Below are 18,842 nucleotides of genomic sequence, written 5' to 3' on the forward strand. Positions count from 1 at the left end.
TAATGAAGAGGAAGGGGAGGAGGCTTTGGGTGCAGGAGGTGGAGGGGGAGGGTAAGACAAGGGACGAGGGGGGCAGGTAAGGAGGGTTGCTGAAGGAGTGTGGGGTATTGCAGAACAGCGAGGGGAGGGGGCCGAATGAGGAGGAGAAAAGGCTCTGTGGTGCTGGGTGAGAGGGGGGAACAAGAGACAAGGAAGAATGTCTGGAGAGGGATGGGGCGGGGAACACGGGGTATACAAGATGGACATTACAGGGACTTTCAGGAAGGAAAACAGGGAAGTTGAAGGAGGTAGGTTTGGGGTGGATTATCGGGGGTAGAAAATATCGAGGATTTGGATTGGGAAAGATCAGAGGTGGTGGTGAACAGCTGTTTTGAAGGCCTGGAGGGAAGAATGCGATTGAAGAGAGTGTGGGAGTTTATTCCAAAGGTGGGAAAAAGAGGAATGAAAGAGGAAAAAAAAGGGGGGAATTAAAAAGAGGAACGAAAAAGTGGAATGAAAAAAACTTCAAGCAAAGTTGAAAGAAAGTTGAAAGATAACAAGGAGTTCCACGAGGAATTTTGAGTTAAAAAAAAAAATCTTCTGTTTTGATCCCTGTGACCCTCCGTCCGCACGCCCAGGGGCATGAACTGGCAGTCAAATCCCCAAAAAACCGTTAGATATTTCATGTGTCCCCCAATGTTGATTGCATAATCAAAACTTCATGAAAAATGTTTGAAAAGTGTCCGTAATTGAATTTTTTGTATTTCACCTTTTGACCCTGCCCCAGTACCCCAAGGGGCAGGGCCAAAATGACACTGTTCTTACACATTCAATTTCCAGTGTATTGTTGTCGTCCTGCTGTTGCCCCACGTTTTCATTAATTTCATTTCGTATGTGGCATGTGGCTGTTGGCTGAATCATTGCTCGGAGCATGAATGCGCCGCTGATGCAGTGCCCCCTACATGTTAGAGAATTCATTTGGAGAAAAAGGTTTTTTTTTGTAACGTTAAAGGCTCCAGTCATGGATTTATAGCCCAAATCGAGACCATTCCTGAAATGAAACCCCAAGAATAACTGAAGAAATAGGGAAATGAAGAAAAGGAAAAATAATGTCAGAGTTTAATTACTGGTTGATAAAGAAATGAAAGGAAAGAGAAAGAATGTGAAGATATGGGTTGGAAGTTGCAATAATGAGTGTATGGTACAGGTGAGAAAGAGAGGTTAAAGGTATCCCGGTAGCTTAGTTTTCGTGAGACAGAAAGTAAGACCAGCAATCCTGACACGGAGAGTGTAAGATGGTTCCGAGCCCCACTTTCACCCTCCTAAGTCAGCACGGTAGTACCACCCTGGGCAGTTGCTGTCTACAACCTACGACATGCAATTTGTTGAGGGTGCCGGCAATAGCTCGTCTACTCTTCACGAAGACCACTGTGGGATCTTCAATGTCCACCAACTAACGCCGGCAGACCTGATGCCCAGTTGAACATCCATCCGAGGGACGGCACACATTGATGAATCACCCCGCCTGCAAGACACCAGGATGACAATTAATTGTCGGGTCGGGATTCAAACCCATGCTCGTTGACTCAGAGGTGAGTGTTTCATACCTCTCGGCCATCTTTCCAGCCACCGCTCCAACATTATACTGTACTCACTTTTAGGATAAGCCTCCAGCAGAAGAGATCTGTGGTCATTGTGTCAACTAGAGATTCTCTTTTCCATTTACCTTCTCTTCCGTCCTGTTTCCTCCTTTAAATATTTCGAATGTGGTGATCTATTACAGCGCGTACCACTTGCAAGTGTAGTCGTTCCTTTAAACCGATTCTTTTTCTGTGTATGCACCCATATAGGTGTTGAGCTACAAGTGATTTGGTCCTGTAGATGTAATCATGTACATTTCCCAAAATAAATTGTATATTGCTCTGACCCCACCTTGACGCCTGGAAACAGGTTTTAAGCTGAAAATTAGATTTTTATTTTTGAGGGTTCTGACCTAGATAGGAAAACCTCCTAAGTTGCCGCTTCTGCTTATACAGGTGTAATCTATTAGAACAATAAATGGCGTCACCTGGTATCAGACAGTAACTCTCGAATGTTGTTTGTAGTGCTTGAGGGTAGTTCTCCCAGCAGAAAAGGTACTCAAGCTTGGCATGAAGGGATTTATGGAACTGTGCTTGCAGCCTGAGCAACACTCGATAAACCCTAACGACAAAGGAACTTTGAAAACAAATGAGAAGGGGGACCTCCAAGTCTCCAACGAAGGACAACGAGAATCACGGAGGTTAGTCAGGTGAAGTTGCGGAAGACTTACAATAAATGTGGGTCATTATAAACAAGTCCAAGCATATATTTGTAGCGCTTTCCATCTTTGTATTTTGTTGCCGGCTGAAACATCAGCTGAAATCAGTTTCTCATTGAGGCTTCAACCTCTATTACAGGAGGAGGGTGCGGCCAGGTACACGTCACACTTGACAGCGTCTGCTAATTACTTTGCAGCCTTGGCGTTTGCAGTGGGACCGGGCGAGCCGAGGTTAAATTTGTGGGGAGAGAAAGAGAGGAAAGGGCATGACAACAATGCCGCTGACCGAGGTGGGGTTGTGTGGAGAAGGGCATGAGAGTGCAAGCAGGAGAACAACAGGTGAACAATTGGGGCAAAAATTTCAGGGAAAGAGTTTTGGGATGAAAATGCAGACTGCTTTCGGTTGATGCAAGCGAGTTCAGTTCGGCAAGATGTCAGAGCTAAGGAACGACGCAGTTTCGACAATGAAGGCACATATATATGTAAATATATATACACGGACAAACAAAAACAACCATCCTTTTTGTGCCATGATGTTCATATGGCTGTCGAGGCACTTTCACCGGATAAGGGACGCAATCCTGGATGGGTCGCCGCTCCGACGCAGGATGCTCGAATGGCTTATTTGTTCTCAGATCTGGTACTCATTTTGCCAAACTCGGAAGGATGATAGGCCAGGTCAACCCACCCAGTGATACTTATGGGACAACAGGTCTTGAACTCAAGAACGTCAGATCCTAATGTATGTATATATACATATATGTATATAAATATATATATATATATATATATATATATATATATATATATATATATATATTTGAGCCATGTGGATGGATAACCTCACACCTTGCATCCCGTGCCTCTGAACTCACCATAAACCCCTCCCGTGATGTTCAATCGCATCTTGTTCCTCGTCATCGAGGCTCAAAACATGTCTCAGCATGCTCAAGCGTCACTCATTTACATAATTTACAGAGAACAGATATGTTTCTGGGATCAGAAGAGAGGGGCATTTGGCAGTGGGGGGGGGGAGGAAGAGGGGGGTTCTATGAGGAGCAACTAGTGGGTGTAAGTGGGAAAGTGAAGGGGATGAGATTGATGGTTTAAAAAATAAATTAAACATAATGGCTAAGTACCGTCTCCTGTAACCTCTCTGTAGCTCTGATTTTTGAGGGGGCTTCTCGAGGCAGGTTATCATCCTTGGTTATTAAAGGGGTGGGGAGATTGGGAGGAGAAAATGGAGATGCACAAGGATGGGGAGGGTCATTATTTTGGAGGTGGAGGATAGCATGGAGTCTGGAGTGAAGTGAGTGAAAGCTACCCGACCAGTTCGGCGGGATTGACAGTATTGAGGCATCTTAGGCGCTTCCAGGTGCAGTCGGGGGCCTATATAAGTCACCAAGATTCAGCGCAGGCCCCTAACCCTGCCACCCGAAGTGGAGCGGGATAGGCCTGGGGGAAATACAAAGGTCCGCGACGGGAGTTCGTGGTCCTTTGAGACGTGTGTTCCTGGTGCATGGGACGCGGAGGACGCAGACAAAGTGGGAGGAAATCGGGAAACTTTCGGGAGGGGGCGGGGGCTTGGTGTAGAGGATCTGGTGGTGGTGGAATTGGAGGTGTTTGCAGGGGGGGGGCAGGTGTTGAGGGAAGGAGAGAAAACCCAGGGTGGGACAGAACGTGAGAAGATCGACAAGCAGAGAAAGAGAGAGAACGGAGGCTGAAAGACACGGAGCGAAAAGAGACCGAGATCTCAAGACAGCCGACACCATGCTCTATGTGAGCAACTCGGTGCAGCCCCAGTATAGCCAGGTGAGTTTGGTGAGCAAGTAAGAAAAAGAGGTGTGGAAAACCTTCTTTTGGGCCTTTAGAGATCTTTTTGTATGGGAACGCCGGAATAATGAAAATGAGTTGATAATTTTAAACTGATAATTCCCATGCCTCGGCTAAAAAGGTCGTCTCCTTTGGGCATACTTAACGTCTGTTCACGTTTCAACTATATACAGTATGGTTGACGTGAAGATCTTTTCATCGTATCGGACTTCTTTTGACGGTATTTTCTTGAGAAACTTTGGAGGTGAGAAAAGTGGTTGTGCGTGATGAGATCTATGTGGGATATTTGTATTTTCTGGGTCTGCTGCACGGATCAGGTTCTGCTGATTGAGTTGGTTCTACGGGGTCTTGCTCTTGGGGATGCTGCATGACCCCCACGGGTGCACGGTTGCTTGGAGAGGTTGCCAAGCGCTGCGGGCAAAGGGCGCGTGTTTGTGTAACGGCGGGACCGCGCGCGCAGAGAGCGGGAAGAGCACGAGAGGGCGAGACCAAATCTGAGATTTACCCGCTCGGGGTACATTAATGTATGGGAAGCGGAAAACATCTGGATTACAATTATGAACCATGGCGTAAATTATCAGCGGTCAGATAGAAATGGACCCCATGGGTCACGAGGAGCAAGCTCCGAGTTCCTCTTGAGCGGAGTTTGAACGAATCGAGCTCGTTGTTTTGGTGACATAGAGATCGAAACACGGCTCGCTCAGGTGAGCCGGAGCGGATCGAGGCTCTGGGGGGCGGGGTAGGGGAAAGGGAGAATCTTCGGTGGGAAAATATGGGCTAACATGAATGTGCTCTTCTTTTACCTCCGTCCATCCTTATCATGGTGATCATCATTGTTGATAACATATGACACGATGGCATAGCGGGATCACATCCGGAATCCACAGGGCGACCGCCGCAGCTGCAATCACTGGATAGTCGGTATTTAGAGGGAATATCATGTAAGGAAATACAAGGAAATGAGGAGACCATTTGGAGACCATTTGACAAAGGAGACCATTTGGTCCAACCTGCTGGTGCTCCATATACCTGTACTATATTAAACCAGATGTCTCTTCCACTTGTATTTACCTGTGATCATATAAGAAAGTGAATAAATGTTTGTAAAAACAATACGAATAATAGTGATGATGATGATGATGATGATAATAATAAACAAAATCAAGATTACATGGTTATCGCCGCGATAGTTGAACAATTTTCCGTTTTTCGTTTGTTCGAAATCACGCACCATTCGATAACAATACCAAATTAAAACTATCGTTCGGATTTCAAACAAACTCATATACCCTGTACTGTACCTTCCCTTCTCCACAAAGCTATGTCAACTAAAACAGGATCAAACCACTTTACAGAAATCAATGTGTGACAAATTCTCCCCCCCAAAATAATAATAATTGCAAGATTAAGTGCATGATGAACATGCCCCGAAAAATACAAACAATCGACCCGACAGTATCATGAATGTCATCGAAATTTAACAACATAAACAAACAAAATAGTATAATCATAACAATCATAATAATCTGATGTAATCAAAATTTTTCTCAAGGTCCTGCGCAGATGCCCAATGATGTAAACGAGGCCGGTTGTCGTTTGGGATCGACGATTGATAAATGAGGGTGAGGAGGGATGATGAGTATCGGTAAAAAAAATTAATGAATAGTTACGGTTTGATATCAGATTCTCACGAGACCGAAACCTCACACCCGTAAGACTCGGCTAGCCGTGTGTAAATATAAACAACCTAATGTGAATGGCTTGCGCTGGAACCCGACCTTTTTTCGAAACCCAATGAGGACCGTCACCTTCGTGTATCATCTATAAGAGAACGAGATGTTTCCCTTTAAAAACGAAAAAGAAGAAAAGAAAAGAAAAAAAAATTAAATTATAAGAAGCACTTGAAAATTTTGTTGTTATTATTACCTGTAATATTAATCATATTAATCATATTATTGCATATTGCAAAATGCAAATCATTTAATAACTGTAAAGTACCATGCAAAAATCATATTAATACCTGTAAAGTACCATGCAAAAATCATATTAATACCTGTAAAGAAATACCTGTGGGATCAAATTACGTTTCGATGATCTGGTAGAGTCTAGACCTTTTGTTTTGATGCGTCTGAAAAACAAAAAAACATTTCAAAATCAAATTCGATTTATTCCAACTTTATTTGAGTATTCTCGAAGAAAACTTTCTGTTTGTGGAGCACAAAGTCATCCAGCATACGCTGCTCTCATCCACACCTCTTTCGGGACAATGTACTTATCACGTACGAGCCGGGGCAGAGATTCGAACGCCGGTGCTGGTACTTACGAACCGTTAGATATTTTAAAAATTATATCAGTATTTTCCACAAATTAGAAATTGGTAATAAGTTTGTGCCCATGCATCGATTCAACGTTCTATTTGTTCAAGATGTTTATTGATATCTTGTACAATTCCATCACTTACGGAATATGTGCACGAGGTTGTTCAATTAAATATAGATCATCCAAAGGTCTCGTTAATTGTATGATTTTTCTTCGTTAAAGTAAAAACAAAAAAAAACAAAAAAAAAGCAATTTAATCCACAAGCTACCTCGTAATCTGCTCCATTATTTGAAAAAAAAACCAAATACAATTCTTTCTGTTTGGACTGATCATTAATAATTTCAGGGGTTGTTCTGGCAAGGTGGATATAAATCACGAATAATAAATAAATCAAAATTGTTATGTGTCCTTGTAATGCATGAGTTGGGGGGGGGAGGGGCTGTCATAAATAAATGACCCCTTAACTACAAAGCAAACGAAATCATTAATAACTATAATAAATATCAATAATGCATCATCACATCATAACTCAATTCGATACAGCACAATAAATGTTATCATCTTTAAAATGAAATTATTATCATTATCATCATTATCGGTGTTTGTGGAGCATGTGTTGTGATGAGAAAACGATGAAACATTATATCTTACTTATTCTTTTGTCATTCTATACTCAGTTATTTTAGTGCCAATTATAACTGTACGTAAGGAAATCAATTAAAATGCAAGATAATTCATGTATACGGTAATTATCATGACCGTTTGCGATGCTGTTCACCGCATCGCATCCATTGCCCCCAAGATGCAGTGCCCCCCTTGCTTGCATTTACAATTTTAAAAACTTCTCGGATCCGGATCTTCACTAAAATCGAATCAATTCGTCCTTGTGATACACCCAACCTGTCCACCAAGTTTCGTCCGAATCCGTCCATAACCTTTTGAGATATCATGCTCACAGAAAGACAGACAAACAGGGTGAAAGCATAAAACCCCGTCCTCACCTTCGGAGGTGGAGGTAAAAACGGAGGTCCTGGTCGGATCATATTGGACAGACGTTGAGTAGATCACACAATCGAACACGTTCAGGTGTCTTGTTCCACCTCCATCCCTTAATATTGAACTCCCCCCCCCCCCAAACAAGTGTGCACCATTCGAGGTGTGACCCAATCCTGAAATTAGAGTTAACAAAATATTAATCATATCGTTGTTATATTTTACTTCGGCAAAAATAGTGCAATTATGACAATACCCCCCCTCCGCCCCCTTTCCCCAACCCAAACCTTGTTTCCTCCCAGATTCACTCTTTTTTAACGTGAATACGTAATATGTAGATGTGTCCTCAGCCTATGAAAAGAGAAGATGATTAAAAAGAAAATTGAAAAAAACATTTCCACAGTCCAGGTTGTATTCACAATATTTCACAGTAACGTACAGGATGACTGGGTGATGATGGTACATGGCGGTGTACAACGACGGACAAAATGTGCCACACGTACACAACAAGCCATACATGCACAGAACTGGGGACGGATATGAACCATTACACAAGGGCACATCCAAGAGTGCATGTTGTGTGCAAAGTCGGGTATGTGCAGTAAGTAACGTGACGTCATGACGTTTGTGACGTCACCTGCATCATGTGTAGAGCTTCCAAACAAGGTAAAAATCGGAACCTTGCCCAATCACCATGTGAGATAAAATGCACCCACCTGTGCTGCTTTGGCTTTCGGCAAAGCTAACCCTAAAGGTGACTCCTACAAAATGGTTGTGAAATTTTTATCTACCAAACAGGTAGTTGTACACCATGATCTGTTGTTGGTCCTTCACCAGAGTAGGGAATAAATGAAACAGCTCACTGCAGATGTGGAAACCAAATTAAAAACCCACATCCATGTCCAAGTCCATGTCCATGTCCATGTCCATGTCGCGATGGGGTTCATCAAGAGGAATCAATTGTCAATTCCATGGAAATAGATATATCTTGTTCGTATGTTTTTCACATCGATTATTTTGACATCGATCTCAGATTCCTGGAGGTGTTTGTAGCTTGTACATAAATCACATGTAGGACAAGGACATTAGGAGACATTAATGCACTTATACATGAATTACAAGGACTGGAGGCATGCAATTACAGACAAGCAAACGGTATATGGAATTTGAACCTGGGTGCCCTGAAAACACCATAACATGCTGACCCAATGTTTCATGAGAATTAATGGGACACTTATCAGAGACAATAAACAAATACAAATGCAGTCCATCATGAGGCTAGGATTTGAACCTGGAACGTTCCCTGCACCATAAGACGTGGTGCATGGGTTTAGATTTGAATGATCAACAGGTCAACCCAGCCGTGGATAATAGTTAGAGAAAGTCAGTGAAAAGCATTAATTACATTTTGTGGGGTTAGGGTACAAGTTGATAAACAACCACAATAAAAACGACGCAATGGTCAGGACTCAGGATAAGCCAAGTCACAACCACTGCAGGTGTGCCCACTTGCAAGTACAACCACCATTAGGATAAATGAGTGCTTCAGCCCAGTAAAAACATAAGGTTGTTCTGCAAATAATGTTTGAGTTATTAGTGAGGCAAGAGTTTCAGAAAAACGTTTGCATTGAGGAACGAAGTAAATATAACCAATGGAGACTGACAGGATAGCCGAGATGTATGCATACTCGCTTATGAGATATTTAGCCTGACGGGTTTGAATGTCTCGCCTGGGTTATCAACATATAGCCTGGGTTTGAATGTCTAGCCTGGGTTGTCGCTGTCGAGCCTGGGTCGTCGCTCTATAGCCTGGGTCGTCACTGTCTCGCCTGGGTGGTCGCTGTCTCGCCTGGGTCGTCACTGTCTCGCCTGGGTCGTCGCTGTCTCGCCTGGATCATCGCTCTATAGCCTGGGTCGCTACTCTTTAGCCTGGATCGTCGCTCGATAGCCTGGGTCATCCCTGTCTCGCCTGGGTCATCGCTGTCTCGCCTGGGTCGTCGCTGTCTCGCCTGGGTCGTCGCTGTCTCGCCTGGGTCGTCGCTGTCTCACCTGGGTCGTTGCTGTCTCACCTGGTTCGTCGCTGTCTCGCCTGGGTCATCGCTTTCAAGCTTGAGTTGCTGCTGTCCAGCCTGGTTGTCGCTGTCTAGACTGGGTTGTCGCTGTCTAGCCTGGTTGTCGCTGTCTAGCCTGGTTGTCGCTGTCTTGCCTGGTTGTCGCTGTCCAGACTGGGTTGTCGCTGTCCAGACTGGGTCGTCGCTGTCTCGCCTGGGTCGTCGCTGTCTCACCTGGGTCGTCGCTGTCTCACCTGGTTCGTCGCTGTCTCGCCTGGGTCATCGCTGTCAAGCTTGGGTTGCTGCTGTCCAGCCTGGTTGTCGCTGTCTAGCCTGGTTGTCGCTGTCTCGACTGGGTTGTTGCTGTCTAGCCTGGTTGTCGCTGTCTAGCCTGGTTGTCGCTGTCTTGCCTGGTTGTTGCTGTCCAGCCTGGTTGTTGCTGTCCAGACTGGGTCGTCGCTGTCCAGACTGGGTCGTCGCTGTCCAGACTGGGTCGTCGCTGTCTCGCCTGGGTTGTCGCTGTCTCGCCTGGTTGTCACTGTCTAGACTGGGTCGTCGCTGTCTCGCCTGGGTGTCACTGTCTAGACTGGGTCGTCGCTGTCTCGCCTGGGTCGTCGCTCTATAGCCTGGGTCGTCACTCTATAGCCTGGGTTGTCGCTGTCTCTCCCGGGTCGTCGCTGTCTCGCCTGGGTCGTCGCTATTTAGCCTGGTTGTCGCTGTCTAGCCTGGTTGTCGCTGTCTAGACTGGGTTGTCGCTGTCTAGACTGGGTTGTCGCTCTATAGTCTGGGTCGTCGCTGTCTCGCCTGGGTTGTCGCCCTCTAGCCTGGGTTGTCACTGTCGAGCTTGGGTTGCTGCTCTCTGGCCTGGTTGTCGCTGTATAGACTGGGTCGTCGCTGTCTCACCTGGGTCGTTGCTGTCTCACCTGGGTTGTTGCTGTCTCACCTGGTTCGTCGCTGTCTCGCCTGGGTCATCGCTTTCAAGCTTGAGTTGCTGCTGTCCAGCCTGGTTGTCGCTGTCTAGACTGGGTTGTCGCTGTCTAGCCTGGTTGTCGCTGTCTAGCCTGGTTGTCGCTGTCTTGCCTGGTTGTCGCTGTCCAGACTGGGTTGTCGCTGTCCAGACTGGGTCGTCGCTGTCTCGCCTGGGTCGTCGCTGTCTCACCTGGGTCGTCGCTGTCTCACCTGGTTCGTCGCTCTCTCGCCTGGGTCATCGCTGTCAAGCTTGGGTTGCTGCTGTCCAGCCTGGTTGTCGCTGTCTAGCCTGGTTGTCGCTGTCTCGACTGGGTTGTTGCTGTCTAGCCTGGTTGTCGCTGTCTAGCCTGGTTGTCGCTGTCTTGCCTGGTTGTTGCTGTCCAGACTGGGTCGTCGCTGTCCAGACTGGGTCGTCGCTGTCTCGCCTGGGTTGTCGCTGTCTCGCCTGGTTGTCACTGTCTAGACTGGGTCGTCGCTGTCTCGCCTGGGTGTCACTGTCTAGACTGGGTCGTCGCTGTCTCGCCTGGGTCGTCGCTCTATAGCCTGGGTCGTCACTCTATAGCCTGGGTTGTCGCTGTCTCTCCCGGGTCGTCGCTGTCTCGCCTGGGTCGTCGCTATTTAGCCTGGTTGTCGCTGTCTAGCCTGGTTGTCGCTGTCTAGACTGGGTTGTTGCTGTCTAGACTGGGTTGTTGCTGTCTAGACTGGGTTGTCGCTCTATAGTCTGGGTCGTCGCTGTCTCGCCTGGGTTGTCGCCCTCTAGCCTGGGTTGTCACTGTCGAGCTTGGGTTGCTGCTCTCTGGCCTGGTTGTCGCTGTATAGACTGGGTCGTCGCTGTCTCGACAGGGTCGTCGCTGTCTCGCCTGGGTCGTCGCTGTCTCGCCTGGGTTGTCGCTGTTGAGCTTGGTTTGCTGCTGTCTAGCCTGGTTATCACTGTCTCGACTGGGTTGTTACTCTCTAGCCTGGTTGTCACTGTCTCGCCTGGGTCGTCGCTGTCTAGCCTGGGTTGTCGCTGTCGAGGCTGGGTGATCGCTGTCTCACCTGGGTTGTTGCTGTTGAGCTTGGGTTGCTGCTGTCTCGCCTGGTTGTCTGTCCAGACTGGGTTGTTGCTCTCGAGCCTGGTAGTCGCTGTCTGGACTGGGTCGTCGCTGTCTCGCCTGGGTCGTCGCTGTCTAGCCTGGGTTTGTCGCTGTCGAGCTTGGTTTGCTGCTGTCTCGCCTGGTTGTCGCTGTCTAGCCCGGTTGTCGCTGTCTAGACTGGGTTGTCACTGTCGAGACTGGGTTGTCATTGTCGAGACTGGGTTGTCGCTGTCGAGACTGGGTCGTCACTGTCGAGACTGGGTTGTCGCTGTCTAGCCTGGGTTTGTCGCTATCGAGCTTGGTTTGCTGCTGTCTCGCCTGGTTGTCGCTGTCTAGACTGGGTTGTCACTGTCGAGACTGGGTTGTCACTGTCGAGACTGGGTTGTCGCTGTCGAGACTGGGTCGTCACTGTCGAGACTGGGTCGTCGCTGTCTCACCTGGGTTGTCACTGTCTCACCTGGGTTGTCGCTGTCTCACCTGGGTTGTCGCTGTCTCACCTGGGTTGTCGCTGTCTCACCTGGGTTGTCGCTGTCTCACCTGGGTTGTCGCTGTCTCACCTGGGTTGTCGCTGTCTTACCTGCGTTGTCGTTGTCGAGCTTGGGTTGCTGCTGTCGAGTCTGGTTGTCGCTGCATAGACTGCATTATCGCTGCATAGACTGGATTATCACTTGTAGCCTGGGTTATCGCTGTCGAGCTTGGGTTGCTGCTGTCTAGTCTGGTTGTCGTTGCATAGACTGGATTATCGCTGCATAGACTGGATTATCACTGCATAGACTGGATTATCGCTGCATAGTCTGGATTATCACTGCATAGACTGGATTATCGCTGCATAGTCTGGATTATCGCTGCATAGTCTGGATTATCGCTTGTCGCCTGGGTTGTCGCTGTCTCACCTGGGTTATCACTGTCTCACCTGGGTTATCGCTGTCTCACCTGGGTTATCGCTGTCTCACCTGGGTTATCACTGCATAGACTGGATTATCGCTGCATAGACTGGATTATCGCTTGTCGCCTGGGTTATCGCTGTCTCACCTGGGTTATCGCTGCATAGACTGGATTATCGCTGCATAAATAGGATTATCGCTGCATAGACAGGATTGTCGCTGCATCTACTGGATTATCGCTGCATAGTCTGGATTATCGCTGGTCGCCTGGGTTATCACTGTCTTGCCCGAGTCATCGCTGTCTCACCTGGGTTATCGCTATCTCACCTGCGTTATCGTTGTATAGCCTGGATTGTCGCCGTCTCAGCTGGGTTTGAATGACTAGCTTGGGTTATCAATGACCAGCCTGGATTTGCATGTCCAGGCATTGGTCAAATGTCTTGCCTTTGTTCAAATGTCTAGCCTGGGTTTGAATTCCTAGCCTTGGTTTGAATGTCTCACCTGGGTTTGCATGTCTAGCCTGGGTGCAAATGTCGAACATGGGGTACCGGAGTAGAGCCTGGGTTTTGAATGATGAGCTTGCATTATTAACGTCAAACATGGCTTTGCATGTATATATAGCTTTTGTTCAAATGTTTAGCCTGGGTTTGAATATCTAGCCAAGGTTTGCATGTCTCGCCTTTGGTGGAATGTCTAGCCTAGGTTTGCATGTCTCGCATAGGTTTGCTTGTCCAGCCTGGGTTCAAATGTCGAACCTGGGTTCAAATGTCGAACCTGGGTTCAAATGTCGAACCTGGGTTCAAATGTCGAACCTGGGTTTATCAGTGTTTCGCCTGGGTTTGAATGCTTAGCCTGCGTTATCAACATCGAAAGTGGGTTTGCATGTATAGCCTTTGGTCGAACGTCTAGCCTTTGTTCGAATATCTAGCCTGGGTTTGAATGTCCAGCCTGGGTTTGAATGTCCAGCCTGGGTTTGAATGTCAAGCCTGGGTTTGAATGTCCAGCCTGGGTTTGAATGTCCAGCCTGGGTTTGAATATCGAGCCTGTATCATCACTGTCTCATCTGGGTTTGAACGACTAGCCTGGGTTATCAATGGTGAACCTGGGTTTGAATGTCCACCCACGCCGAGTTTGAATGTCTTGCCTGTGTTATCAATGTCTATCCTGGGTTTGAATGTATATCATGGGTTTGAATGTCTGGCCTGGGATTGAATGTCTGGCCTGGGATTGAATGTCTGGCCTGGGATTGAATGTCTGGCCTGGGATTGAATGTCTGGCCTGGGATTGAATGTCTGGCCTGGGATTGAATGTCTGGCCTGGGATTGAATGTCTGGCCTGGGATTGAATGTCTGGCCTGGGTTTGAATGTCTGGCCTGGGTTTGAATGTCTAGCCTGGGATTGAATGTCCAGCCTGGGATTGAATGTCCAGCCTGGGTTTGAATGTCTATCCTGGGATTGAATGTCTGGCCTGGGATTGAATGTCTATCCTGGGTTTGAATGTCTGACCTGGGATTGAATGTCTGGCCTGGGATTGAATGTCTATCCTGGGTTTGAATGTCTGGCCTGGGATTGAATGTCTAGCCTGGGATTGAATATCTGGCCTGGGATTGAATGTCTAGCCTGGGTTTGAATGTCTAGCCTGGGTTTGAATGTCTGGCCTGGGATTGAATGTCTGGCCTGGGTTTGAATGTCTATCCTGGGATTGAATATCTGACCTGGGATTGAATGTCTATCCTGAGTTTGAATGTCCATCCTGGGTTTGAATGCCTATCCTGGGTTTGAATGTCTGGCCTGGGATTGAATGTCTGGCCTGGGATTGAACATCTGGCCTGGGATTGAACGCCTATCCTGGGTTTGAATGCCTATCCTGGCTTTGAATGCCTATCCTGGGTTTGAATGTCTGGCCTGGGATTGAATGTCTGGCCTGGGTTTGAATGCCTATCCTGGGTTTGAATGCCTATCCTGGGTTTGAATGCCTATCCTGGGTTTGAATGTCTATCCTGGGTTTGAATGTCTATCCTGGGATTGAATGTATATCCTGGGATTGAATGTCTATCCTGGGATTGAATGTCTATCCTGGGATTGAATGTCTATCCTGGGATTGAATGTCTATCCTGGAATTGAATGTCTATCCTGGAATTGAATGTTTATCCTGGATTTGAATGTCTGGCCTGGGATTGAATGTCTGGCCTGGGATTGAATGTCTGTCCTGGGATTGAATGTCTGGCCTGGGATTGAACGTCTGGCCTGGGTTATCGATATCTCGTCTGGATTATCAATGTCGAGCCTGGGTTATCAATGTCTTGCCTGGGTTATCAATGTCTTGCCTTTTTTGGAATGTCCAGCCTGGGTTTGAATATCTAGTCTGGGTTGTTTCTCGCCTGGGTGTGCAAAGTTTGCCTTTTTTGAGTGTCTAGCCTGGGTTTAAATGTGTAGCCTGGTTTTGAATGTGAAGCCTGGGTTCGAATGTCAAGCCTTGGTTCGTATGTCAAGCCTTGGTTCGAATATCTTATTTAGCCTTGGTTCGAATATCTAGCCTTGGTTCGAATGTCTAGCCTTGGTTCGAATGTCTAGCCTTGGTTCGAATGTCTAGCCTTGGTTTGAATGTCGAGCCTTGGTTCGAATATCTTATTTAGCCTTGGTTCGAATGTCTAGCCTTGGTTGGAATGTCTTGCCTTGGTTCGAATGTCTAGCCTTGGTTTGAATATCTTATTTAGCCTTGGTTTGAATATCTTGTCTTGCCTTGGTTTGAATATCTTATTTAGCCTTGGTTCGAATGTCCAGCCTTGGTTCGAATGTCCAGCCTTGGTTCGAATGTCTAGCCTTGGTTCGAATGTCTAGCCTTGGTTCGAATGTCTAGCCTTGGTTCGAATGTCTAGCCTTGGTTCGAATGTCTAGCCTTGGTTCGAATGTCTAGCCTTGGTTCGAATATCTTATTTAGCCCTGGTTTGAATATCTTGTCTAGCCTTGGTTCGAATGTCTTGCCTTGGTTCAAATGTCTAGCCTTGGTTTGAATATCTTATTTAGCCTTGGTTTGAATATCTTGTCTTGCCTTGGTTTGAATATCTTATTTAGCCTTGGTTTGAATATATTATTTAGTCTTGGTTTGAATGTCTTGCCTTGGTTCGAATGTCTAGCCTTGGTTTGAATATCTTATTTAGCCTTGGTTTGAATATCTTGTCTTGCCTTGGTTTGAATATCTTATTTAGCCTTGGTTTGAATATATTATTTAGTCTTGGTTTGAATGTCTTGCCTTGGTTCGAATATCTCGCCTTGGTTCGAATATCTTATTTAGTCTTGGTTTTAATTTCAAGCCTTGGTTCGAATGTCTAGCCTTGGTTCGCATGTCTTATTTAGCCTTGGTTTGGATATCTTGTCTCGCCTTGGTTTGAATATCTTATTTAGCTTTGGTTTGAATATCTTGTCTTGCCTTGGTTCGAATATCTTATTTAGCCCTGGTTTGAATATCTTGTCGAGCCTTGGTTCGAATGTCTTGCCTTTGTTCGAATGTCTCGCCTTGGTTCGAATATCTAATTTAGCCTTCGTTCGAATATCTTATCTGGCCTTGGTTCGAATGTCTCGCCTTGGTTTGAATATCTGATGTAGCCTTGGTTTGAATGTCTAGCCTTGGTTCGAATATCTAGCCTTGGTTCGAATGTCTTTTCTAGCCTTGGTTCGAATATCTAGCCTTGGTTCAAATGTCTTTTCTGGCCTTGGTTCGAATGTCTTTTCTAGCCTTGGTTCGAATGTCTAGCCTTGGTTTGAATGTCTCGCCTTGGTTCGAATGTCTAGCCTTGGTTCGAATATCTTATTTAGCCTTGGTTTGAATATCTTGTCTTGCCTTGGTTTGAATATCTTATTTAGGGTTGGTTTGAATGTCTAGCCTTGGTTCGAATATCTTGTCTTGCCTTGGTTTGAATATCTTATTTAGCCTTGGTTCGAATATCTAGCCTGGGTTTTATTGTCTAGTCTTGGTTCGAATGTCGAGCCTTGGTTCGAATGTCGAGCTTGGTACGAATGTCGAGCCTTGGTTCGAATATCTTGTCTTGCCTTGGTTCGAATATCTTGTCTTGCCTTGGTTTGAATATCTTATTTAGCCTTGGTTCGAATATCTAGCCTGGGTTTTCATGTCTAGTCTTGGTTCGAATGTCGAGCCTTGGTTCGAATGTCGAGCCTTGGTTCGAATGTCGAGCCTTGGTTCGAATGTCGAGCCTTGGTTTGAATGTCGAGCCTGGGTGAGAATGTCGAGCCTGGGTTAGAATGTCGAGCCTGGGTTAGAATGTCGAGCCTGGGTTAGAATGTCGAGCCTTGGTTCGAATGTCGAGCCTTGGTTCGAATGTCGAGCCTTCGTTTTAATGTCGAGCCTTGGTTCGAATGTCGAGCCTGGGTTAGAATGTCGAGCCTGGGTTGGAATGTCTGTCCTTGGTTTGAATGTCTCGCCTTGGTTTGAATATCTGATGTAGCCTTGGTTTGAATGTCTAGCCTTGGTTCGAATATTTTATTTAGCCTTGGTTCGAATATCTAGCCTTGGTTCAAATGCCTTTTCTAGCCTTGGTTCGAATATCTAGCCTTGGTTCGAATGTCTAGCCTTGGTTTGAATGTTTCGCCTTGGTTTGAATGTCTCGCCTTGGTTCTAATGTCTAGCCTTGGTTCGAATATCTTATTTAGCCTTGGTTTGAATATCTTGTCTTGCCTTGGTTTGAATATCTTGTCTTGCCTTGGTTTGAATATCTTATTTAGCCTTGGTTCGAATATCTAGCCTGGGTTTTAATGTCTAGTCTTGGTTCGAATGTCGAGCCTTGGTTCGAATGTCGAGCCTTGGTTCGAATGTCGAGCCTTGGTTCGAATGTCGAGCCTTGGTTCGAATGTCGAGCCTTGGTTTTAATGTCGAGCCTTGGTTTTAATGTCGAGCCTTGGTTCGAATGTCGAGCCTGGGTTAGAATGTCTGTCCTTGGTTCGAATGTCGAGCCTTGGTTCGAATGTCGAGCCTTGGTTCGAATGTCGAGCCTTGGTTTGAATGTCTAGCCTTGGTTCGAATATCTTATTTAGCCTTGGTTTGAATATCTTATTTAGCCTTGGTTTGAATATCTTATTTAGCCTTGGGTTGAATATCTTATTTAGCCTTGGTTCGAATATCTAGCCTGGGTTTTAATGTCTAGTCTTGGTGCGAATGTCGAGCCTTGGTTCGAATGTCGAGCCTGGGTTAGAATGTCTGTCCTTGGTTCGAATGTTGAGCCTTGGTTCGAATGTCGAGCCTTGGTTCGAATGTCGAGCCTTGGTTCGAATGTCGAGCCTTGGTTCGAATGTCTAGCCTTGGTTCGAATGTCTAGCCTTGGTTCGAATATCTTATTTAGCCTTGGTTTGAATATCTTGTCTTGCCTTGGTTTGAATATCTTATTTAGCCTTGGTTCGAATATCTAGCCTGGGTTTTAATGTCTAGTCTTGGTTCGAATGTCGAGCCTTGGTTCGAATGTCGAGCCTTGGTTCGAATGTCGAGCCTTGGTTCGAATGTCGAGCCTTGGTTCGAATGTCTAGCCTTGGTTCGAATGTCTAGCCTTGGTTCGAATATCTTATTTAGCCTTGGTTTGAATATCTTGTCTTGCCTTGGTTTGAATATCTTATTTAGCCTTGGTTCGAATATCTAGCCTGGGTTTTAATGTCTAGTCTTGGTTCGAATGTCGAGCCTTGGTTCGAATGTCGAGCCTTGGTTCGAATGTCGAGCCTGGGTTGGAATGTCGAGCCTGGGTTGGAATGTTGAGCCTGGTTTGGAATGTCTGTCCTTGGTTTGAATGTCGAGCCTTGGTTCGAATGTCGAGCCTTGGTTTTAATGTCGAGCATTGGTTCGAATGTCGAGCCTTGGTTCGAATGTCGAGCCTGGGCTAGAATGTCGAGCCTGGGTTAGAATGTCTGTCCTTGGGTCGAATGTCGAGCATTGGTTCGAATGTCGAGCCTTGGTTCGAATGTCGAGCCTGGGCTAGAATGTCGAGCCTGGGTTAGAATGTCTGTCCTTGGTTCGAATGTCGAGCCTTGGTTCGAATGTCGAGCCTTGGTTAGAATGTCTGTCCTTGGTTTGAATGTCGAGCCTTGGTTCGAATGTCGAGCCTTGGTTCGAATGTCGAGCCTTGGTTCGAATGTCGAGCCTTGGTTTTAATGTCGAGCCTGGGTTAGAATGTCTAGCCTGAGTTATCAATGCGTCCACTGTCTCTTAAAGGCTTAGATGGTAGTTAAGATGTAGGTCCTGTCTGCTTGCATAAGTCAGTGGACGTTAACGATCCCACGGTGTCCTTCGCAATGACTTGGTGAGTTATCAGATGAGAAAATCCTGCCCTGACTGAGTGCTGTGAAGGCAATGATGATGATGATGATGATGATGATGATGATGATGATGATGACCAATGGATGGCAATAGTTAATCGCAAGTTTACTTATCGCAAACCC

The 18,842-nt window shown here is 46.3% G+C and overlaps 2 protein-coding genes across 2 annotated transcripts in view; one reads left to right on the forward strand and one right to left on the reverse strand.

Moving 5' to 3' along the window:
- WRAP73 (WD repeat containing, antisense to TP73) overlaps positions 1–7,547 on the reverse strand; it is a 131,871-nt gene extending 124,324 nt beyond the window's left edge. Inside the window, exons 1-2 of the mRNA XM_085880043.1 lie at positions 7,433–7,547; positions 6,179–6,239 (exon numbers count right to left, since the gene is read on the reverse strand). The gene's annotated coding sequence lies outside the window, so the exon portion shown is untranslated. The remainder of the gene's footprint in view (positions 1–6,178; positions 6,240–7,432) is intronic.
- LOC147029081 (tumor protein 63-like) overlaps positions 3,563–18,842 on the forward strand; it is an 87,394-nt gene continuing 72,114 nt past the window's right edge. The window contains exon 1 of the mRNA XM_085880038.1: positions 3,563–4,090. Coding sequence (XP_085736164.1) covers positions 4,049–4,090 — 42 coding nt within the window. The 5' untranslated portion in view covers positions 3,563–4,048. The remainder of the gene's footprint in view (positions 4,091–18,842) is intronic.

Source organism: Eptatretus burgeri, chromosome 4 (assembly GCF_056783735.1).
Source record: "Eptatretus burgeri isolate ZD-2024b chromosome 4, Ebu_testis_v1, whole genome shotgun sequence".
In the NCBI taxonomy this organism is placed as follows: Eukaryota; Metazoa; Chordata; class Myxini; order Myxiniformes; family Myxinidae; genus Eptatretus; species Eptatretus burgeri.